The 9,339-nt window shown below is 35.2% G+C and overlaps 2 protein-coding genes across 2 annotated transcripts in view; both read left to right on the top strand.

Annotated features, from left to right (window-relative positions):
- Window positions 1-6,963, top strand: part of LOC107746062 (VPS10 domain-containing receptor SorCS1-like) — a 96,771-nt gene extending 89,808 nt beyond the window's left edge. The window contains exon 2 of the mRNA XM_016560120.1: window positions 6,892-6,963. Within this exon, the coding sequence (XP_016415606.1) occupies window positions 6,892-6,963 (72 nt within the window). The remainder of the gene's footprint in view (window positions 1-6,891) is intronic.
- A 1,214-nt stretch (window positions 6,964-8,177) lies between these two features.
- Window positions 8,178-9,339, top strand: part of sorcs3a (sortilin related VPS10 domain containing receptor 3a) — a 129,738-nt gene continuing 128,576 nt past the window's right edge. Inside the window, exon 1 of the mRNA XM_016560119.1 lies at window positions 8,178-8,201. Coding sequence (XP_016415605.1) covers window positions 8,178-8,201 — 24 coding nt within the window. The remainder of the gene's footprint in view (window positions 8,202-9,339) is intronic.

The following is a 9,339-nucleotide window of genomic DNA, read 5'->3' as shown; positions in this document are numbered from 1 at the left end:
CATCAGTCGACCTCTAATATATATATATATATATATATATATATATATATGCATGCATGTAACAAGCAGGGGCTGCGACATTCAGAACTGAATTGAGAATGCATTGTTCCCATTTTCGTTTCCAATTTAGTTCCTGAGCTTGAATCGAGGTAGCAAACAGGGTGCAGAATTGCAGTTTGTATTTGAATGCAAGGAAGTAGAATTGAAATTCAGAACAATCCTACACTGTAATTTTTAGATAGATAGATATGGATGGATGGATGATGGATGGATGGTTGTTTGGTTGGTTGGTTGGATAGCTGGATGGGTAGATAACTTTCGACGATAGAGAGATAGAGGGATAGATATAGATAAATTGATGTATGGATAGACAAATAGACAGACGGACAGATGATTGATAGAGAGAGAGGGATGGATATAGATAAATGATGGATGGATGGATGGATGGATAGATGATTGATACTGAGAGGGATGGATATAGATAAATGATGGATGGATAAATGATTGATAGAGAGATAGAGGGATAGATATAGATGGATGGATAGATAGACAGACAGATGATAGACAGAGAGACGGGGATGGATATAGATAAATGATCCATCGATAGATGGATGGACAGACAGATAGATATATGGATAGATCATTGATGGAGAGATATAGGGGTAGATAGATAAATCATGGATGGATCGATGGATGGATAGATGGATAGATGATTGATAGAGAGAGAGGAATGGATATAGATAAATGATGGATGGATGGATGGATGGATGGATGGTTGAATAGATGGACGGATACATAGTCAGATAGATAATTCATAGAGCGATAGATGGGTAGATGTAGATAAATGATTGATGGATGGATCAATAGATGGATAGATGATTGATAGAGAGACAGAGGGATAGAGATAGATAAATGATGGATGAACAGATGGACAGACAGGTAGGTAGATAGAAAATGTATAAACAGAGAGACGAATAGTTAGAGAGAAATAACTGATGATAATCCAAGTCATGGATAATTGACATTTCTTTGATTAATTGCGGGTCAATTGGGGTTTTGCGGAGAGCATCACTGAATGAGTAGTGTCTACTTGCATCGTCTTTTTACCAGTACACACAGTAACCATGTGACAAGTTAAATGAATTAACTAGTGGGTGAGCTTCCTGAATGTGACTCTGAGCCTCAACGATTCAAACCAACAGTCTGAAAGCTAAATGGATTATGGTTGTTTCACAAACGTAAATCTAATGAAATGCTACCGACCGATTTATCAGTGACTGAACATAGCTTGAAAAAAAAATCATTATTTTATTATTTACAATTATTAAATATTCTAAATAAATGTTTTACATATAGTATATACTATGTTTTACTAACTATCCATCTATCCTTCCATCCATCCATCCATCACAACATAATTCCTAAACCTTTTACCTTTTAACCTTTTAAATTTATTTTATCACAAATAAATTTCATTGTGTTCAATCCAATAAAGTGAAGTTAACTAGTGATGGGTCATAAATTAATGATTCGTTTATTGTGTCTGCCATGTGACAAATGAATGCAAGTCTTGGGAGGTAAAGTAAGCATTTATGTTCCTCATATATTTGGCTGCACTATAATGATTTCCTAATTTGGAATATGATCAAAATTGCATAGGTGGATTTGTTTGGGTAATTTGGCTGTTGAAAGATAAAAGAAATCAAGATGCTTCAAAAGAGATGGAGAGAGAGAGTTTGAGAGAGACAGAAGTGTTTTTCTAAAGAAGCCATTAGTCCTTCATTAGTAGTGGAGCAAACCGCGTCACTACGAAATTAAGTTTGACACTTTAAATTGGTATTTGTGGACATGGAACATTTAGTTATGCTAATAATATTTCTGTTTGTTGCGGTTGCTGTAATTAAAGTTCAACTGATGATAATCCAAGTCATGGATAATTGACATTTCTTTGATTAATTGCGGGTCAATTGGGGTTTTGCGGAGAGCATCACTGAATGAGTAGTGTCTACTTGCATCGTCTTTTTACCAGTACACACAGTAACCATGTGACAAGTTAAATGAATTAACTAGTGGGTGAGCTTCCTGAATGTGACTCTGAGCCTCAACGATTCAAACCAACAGTCTGAAAGCTAAATGGATTATGGTTGTTTCACAAACGTAAATCTAATGAAATGCTCAAAACCGATTTATCAGTGACTGAACATAGCTTGAAAATTTTTTTTTTTATTATTTACAATTATTAAATATTCTAAATAAATATGTTTTACATATTATGTATACTATATGTTTTACTAACTATCCATCCATCCATCCATCCATCACAACATAATTCCTAAACCTTTTACCTTTTAACCTTTTAAATTTATTTTATCACAAATAAATTTCATTGTGTTCAATCCAATAAAGTGAAGTTAACTAGTGATGGGTCATAAATTAATGATTCGTTTATTGTGTCTGCCATGTGACAAATGAATGCAAGTCTTGGGAGGTAAAGTAAGCATTTATGTTCCTCATATATTTGGCTGCACTATAATGATTTCCTAATTTGGAATATGATCAAAATTGCATAGGTGGATTTGTTTGGGTAATTTGGCTGTTGAAAATATAACATTTAACAACACTTAAATTAACGAATTGACATGAATAAATTTTTTTTCATTTTGAAGAAAGAGATCGAACGAGAGATTCAGTAAAATAATCAAATTTTGCCATCACTAAAGTTAAGAATCATTTTATGATTAAAAACACATAAAAAGTGGTGTTTTGCGAAGAGAGCGGCATAGTATCATTTCCACACAAAAAAAGGTTGCATAGTACTGTGTGCACTACTGAGTCTGATACAGACAAACATAAGTGCTAATGAACAATATATTACTACTGTTTCTCTTCTGTTGATGCACTGAGCCGCCATATTGGATTATGAAGTTGGAGTTGTTGTGATTCCTCTGAGATTTCTAGTCCGAGTTGGGAGGGAGTTCCAGTTTAAAGTTTCTACTTGGAACTCGGAATTTCCAACTTCTGAGTACAAATGGAACGTGGCATTAAATACAAGACTATGGGTAAATCACATGACAAAAACAACCACTGACAAAACAGAACTGCTAAACAAGATAACAAGATAAATGAACATGAACCAGTGAGAGAAAAGAACTAACAGCAAGATAAAAAAAAAAAAAAAGTTCTGTTTCAATTCAGATTTGGAACATTTATGACCTTTAACTCATATCTGATTGTTTTGCAGTGGTTTATTGTATATTATGCTGAGCACCAGTCATCAGAGGTAGATATGTGCTTTATTTGTCAGCAAGAGTTCTGCTGATCAGATGAAAAATACAATGCAGAATGGCATCAAGAGGTTGGAGCCTTGTGTAAAATGCCACTGCAGCTGAGTCGTCTGTGCTTTCACTAAATAAAGAATAGAAGCCCCATGGGACAGCAAGAAATCTCTCTGTGTGTCTCTCTCTCACACCCCTATATTCAATACTTTTTCTTTCTTTCTTACATTATATTGCTAATGGCAAGCATATATATATATATATATATATATATATGCATATGCTTCTGGCTGTGTGGCTTTCATCCACTCCAAATATGTCTGGGAGATTCTATGCAATCTAACAATCTAAGTTTAAATAATAATTGATCAAAATACATTTTAGAAAATATAAATATAGTATAGTAAGCTTAGTTCTTGTAAAAGGATAAAAAAAAAAAATCTAATCTTCTTATGGTTTATATTGCAGTGTCTGCATATCTTCTGCTCTCTCCAAGATTTTTGAAGTGCTTCTCTCTCAATTTCTAGATCAAGTCCATATTTTCAGAGGATTTTTCTCTTGTTAAATTGTTTAATGTTAATCTATATTAAAATGGCCTTGGGGTCTCTGAACAGTGCTCAACAGTTAAGAGGGAGTAAAAGGGTTCAGAGGTTATGATTTTTCCTAGCTAACTTACGATTCTTTCCTAACCAAGTTGGGCAAGACTCCAAATTTCTTCCCATAATTTGTTTCTCTTCTTATTTAGGCGACTTGCATCTCTGTGGTGTACTGATCTTTCTTGGTTTGAACAATCTGTTTTCCATATTTAGAGTGAAGGTCATGAGCCTAGACACCATTTTTACCCAGTTACCGATATCTGTGTCCGTCTGTTAGGTGGCACGGCTGGCCTTGGCTTTTGCTGAAGCCATTTGGTTATATAGTAGACTCATTTTGTGAAGAAAAAGGGTTTGAAAAGGGTATAAGCTACTTTTTCTCCTCTCATACATTTTTTTCATGTCTCATGACTTTTATCTGCTCAAACAGACACGGAGTAGCCGCTACTACCAACATGACTCAAACTGACAGCTTATTTGTCGCCCTGCTTCAGGGAAGAGGCCTGTTTTACACTAGGCAAAGCTATCAAAGGAATATGAATATGCAAATGAAACCCATCATCTCAAACCTACCTAGACCTGCACAGGAAACACAGCAGCATCTGACAGAAGGAAATGGCCGTAATTATGTAAAATGTCAACGTGAGGGACAATGTTTTGCAACGGTGACTTATAATCATGGCCGCCCTCTGTCAGTTGCTGTCTTCCGCCTTGCATTCGTTAAGCAAATGTAAGCACTGAGCCCTTTATTAATTTTATAAATGTCTGTCGCCTAATGTGACGCAGCCCATGTACGTTCTTTTGGTTTCAAAGGTAATTAAGTCATGGTGTGAGTCAATCTCCCATTTTTGAGAGTGTATTGACTGTGCTAAATTAATTCTGGAAGTCATTTTAGAGATGTGCTTATTGTCTTTAGACCACTATTTTGTCTATGATTCAGTGTATGCCTTTGTATAAGCTCAGGATATGACTGATTACTTGGTTACATGGTAGAATAAAGGGATACAATCTTCAATAAAATGCTAAATAAGAACAACAACAACTGTAAACACATATTCCATGTGATCAGCTGTCTAATGAAATGATTTACTTCACATTAAAGGAATAGTTCATCCAAAATAAAATAAAAATAGTCATTTACTCATCATCAAGTTGTTCCAAACCTGTATGAGTTTCTTTCTTCTGTTGAACACAAAATAAAATATTTTGAAGAATCTTGGTAACCAAGCAGTTGCCGGTATAGTCACTGACTTCCAAAGTATATTAGATATATTTTCATTTTTGGGCAAAATATCCCTTTAAGTTGAATCAGTGGGGAAAACTAAACATGATGTGCACATATTTATTTTTACATATTTAATCAGTATAAAATAAACAAATTAAAATATAAGAACAAAATAAAATATTATAAAATAAATGTAAAATATAAAAATATATTTGTATTGAATTTTTATATATTTAACAAGTACAAAAATAGGAAAATAAGCATGAATGAAAATGTTTACTAAAGCATGATGTCATTCAAATGTATTTATTTATTTACAAACCATAGATAGTTTTAGTATTTAAAACGTTTGAATGCAGTGAGAATACGATAACTATAACAACAATGATAAAGATATTATTTTAAAAATTGCTCTAAATTTTAACAATATACTATGATAACTATAAACTAATAACTAACGATAACAGCACAAAGGAGTGGTATCATTGTAATTGCTTTCAGATTAATTTTTTTTCTAGCTGGTGAACAATACAATCATTGACAGTCAATCAGATTCTATCCTGCTCAAGTATTTAATGCGGCAGATGACAGAACTGCAGTGCACGCTTACAATAAACAGAATGTCATTGTCCGTTGGTGTGCTGATATAGTTATCATTATAGTTGTCTTTATGGTTATCATTGATGGTGTGAACGGGCCTTTAGACCTAAATAAGCCCAGGCAGCTGTATATGAATGTGTATTTGCTAGATTAAGAGGGTGACACATCTTACCCCACCCTCCCTTACGGTGCCACCATAAAGTGCAGAAAAACACAGTGAAAGCACATTTTATAAGCTTTTGTTCTTTTGTTGAGGTGTTTCACGGGGTCAGCACTGTGAATGTGTGATGCGTGTGCATGCATGAGTGTTTGACGTTCTGGATGGCTGGTTCAGCAGCTCCCACTGTCTTCTCACTGACCCTGAGGCTAAAAGCTCTCACAGATCATAGTGCCCAAGGTCAGGGTTGAAAACTATCAAACACAATCCCACCCGGCTTAAAGCCTCGAAGGCCGATTGAGTCCCGCTTGTTGACACAAAAGAGAAGTAAACACAACATCACGGGGGTCGGGAAGACAAACAATTGAAGGGCTTTTGGAAAATGAGCATAGCTATCCACCAGCTGCTTAGGCGCCACTGGCTTCTAAATAGCTTTAAAGAAGTTTTCTGAACTTTACTGAGGAGTAGATGTTAAAATTAGTATTTTGGCTTTAAGTTAAATTAAAATAAAACCCCCAACTTGGCAATGCATTGATGTAATAATGCTTAGTTTATCTTGTGTAAATGTAAACAGACAGGAAAAACATTATTTATACAATATTGCATCAGTAGGTTTGCATGCAGTGTAAATGGTCTAATATACCTTTTGCTGTTTAATATTGCTAATATTGATCAAACAACAGTATATTGATCAATTAACAATATAAAATGAGAAAAACACCCATTTGTTCTTATCTGTTAATATGCAGTGGGGTAATTTATATATTTATTATTTATGTTTAAGCTCTTGAAGATCATGAAATATCATAGTTCATTTTGAGCTCTAGAACTGTTATTGTTAACTTGAATTGTTTGCTACTGTACCTGTCCTGGAAATTGCTCCTTGAAACATGTAAATTCTCCTGTAGCTGTTCTTTTTTTTTGGCTAGAAAAAGAAACTGTCTGCAATTCTGCAATGAATATAAATGTGATGGAGTGGAATAAGAGTAATAAATAGGTCAGATATATAGATTTATTTGATTTTTTGTTTTCTTTTCACAGGTGATTCTGATTCTCACCAAGCTGTATGACTTTCACCTTGGCAGTGTAACGGAAAGCACTTTATGGAGGTGAGCTAAAAGCTACCATCTCTTCCTCTCCCTCCCACATCTCTCCTCCCATCTCAGCTCTTTTCTCATTCTCCATTACATCTATCCCAGGCAAAGTATGTGAGCGATGGAGAGCGGAGTTGCTTGATTATGCCTAGAGTGAGGAGCAATAGTATTCACTTCAGGAACCGTTCCATCTCAACCATGACACTTGCACATCTGCAAGAATTCACAATGTATTAAACAGTCTTAATTGCATATTCACAATTTTAATTTATTGACACATTTTTATGTGGACAACTTATCTTATCTTATCTTTGCCAGTTAAGTATAGCCTGTTTCTTAACTATCTCCATATTTAAAGCAAGAAAAAAAAGCCTTTGACACTGATCCAAGCCATAAAAGTCCTCTACAATCTAAATTCAATTTATTTTGTCGTCCCTTTGCAATCCTTATTGCCTCTGTTAGATTCTCGTTTACCAGTGATTTTGGATGCTTTGTGCAATTGAGAGCGATAGGAGCAGCCTTATCTTTCACACGGTCAACTGAACACTTCAATTTGGACAGAGAGAAGCTTTTGTATTGAGGTGCTTAAGTCTGACGATTTGCGATGACATCTGATTTGAGATGACAAGTGCAGTGCTCTTTTCATGAGCTGCTGTAGGGCAGAAGGGTTTCAAGGTTAATGGGTTTTCTGAGAATACACAATGATTTTCCTAGTAAAGGATGTGTCTTATTCTATGTGCAATATAAGTACAAGCTATGACAGGTCTATGTTACTCCTTAATCGTTGTGCAATTAAGCAATTACTGTGCATTTCGTCAAATTTGGAAAGATAAGTCAATTATACTGTATATAATTCATATTCAGTTTTAAAGAATGTAAGATTTTACACTACAGTACATTGTCCATTTCTCATATGTTATATGTAAATATAACATAAATAACATTAAAATAGCAATTTTATCTGTAAAAGTAGTAATTTTATTTTATTTTATTTTATTTTATTTCTGATATGCATGTAATTTGAAATTATAAAATGCAGAGAAAAAATTAGTTGGAGATGGCGAGAAAGAAATAGAGCAGTTAAACACATTAGCCTTTCCACTTTTAATCAACAGTACCGCAAATGCAAACACAGACCCGACTGTCATGATGAAGACTGAATTCTCACACTGTTGTGTAGTCTAGCCTGCTAAACCCTGTGGATCTGTGCAGCCTCAGTTTTAATACATCACAATGACTGCTCCCACAGCAATGAAAGTAAGTATTGACAAAATGATGGCTTGCTAATACTCAGTTTTCCACAAATCAGGCCTCTGGGGAGTTCTTTGCTCATTTACACAGGCTAACAACAAACATAATTCATGACACCGCCTGCCATTTTCTTTCTGCATTTGCATTTAGCTTTGGTCACTGACGGTGTTTCATGATAAAATACACTTCAGGGCCCACACATCTTCATTCGTAATTGAGATCAAAGTTCAATTAAGATGGAGGTGGGTTTTGAAGGAGCAACTGGTGAAGTTTAGTTCCGCTAGCAGAAAACTAGACAGCTGTTGACTTTTTGAGAAAGGTCAGGGCACGAGCATCGCTCTGAGAAACTCTGTGTCAGTTTTAATGAACAGCATGACCTTAAACAATGGAGCCGGATCAGTCATTTTTCCAGATAATATTCAAAGTGAATGAACCCCTCCTGTGTGTGGATGTGAAGGAAATATCGGTGCCAGTAGAACTGACGCTTGTTTTGCTCAAAGCACTGTGCCTCTGTCTCATGCAAACATCCTGGGTTCTCGGAGGAGGAGGAAACACCTAATACCTTATTTATAATTCATTAGCAACAAATAGATGCAAAACGGAACTCTTAAGTTCTGAAACGTTGTTGCACTTTAATAGGATAGGAGTTAGTTTAAAGGTGCAGAATGTAAGGAATGGGTACTGTAGTCAAAATTTAAAGGGGTCATATGATGCGATTTCAAGTTTTCCTTTCTCTTTGGAGTGTTACAAGCTATTGGTGCATAAAGAAGATCTGTGAAGTTTCAGGAACAGCAGTAGTGTTGATGCAGCCATGTCAGGGAGACGCTGTGTTTCAGTGCGAAAGCAAAATAACTTTATTTGGCCTTCCGGAAGTAGATGCAATTAGGAATCATTGGTTAAGATTTATTTACAACAGAACAGCACAACCCAGATGTTCGAATTTGTGCAACTCATTTTATGGACGACAGTTTTTTGAACCTAGAAGAGTACAAGGCTAGCTGTGCACAAAGGCTATTTCTAAAAAAAAAAAAAGGGTCAATTCCGACTTTGCTATGACAATCTAGCGCTTCTGAATCAGCGACTGTAAGTATGTTTTGTTACTAGTTTAAGTATTTGCTATTGACTGTTCAAATGCAGAGTTTTG

This window comes from Sinocyclocheilus rhinocerous, unplaced genomic scaffold (assembly GCF_001515625.1).
Source record: "Sinocyclocheilus rhinocerous isolate Xijiao unplaced genomic scaffold, SAMN03320098_v1.1 scaffold1880, whole genome shotgun sequence".
In the NCBI taxonomy this organism is placed as follows: Eukaryota; Metazoa; Chordata; class Actinopteri; order Cypriniformes; family Cyprinidae; genus Sinocyclocheilus; species Sinocyclocheilus rhinocerous.
Note: the sequence above shows the minus strand (reverse complement) of the source record. Positions and strands in the feature narration are given on the sequence as shown.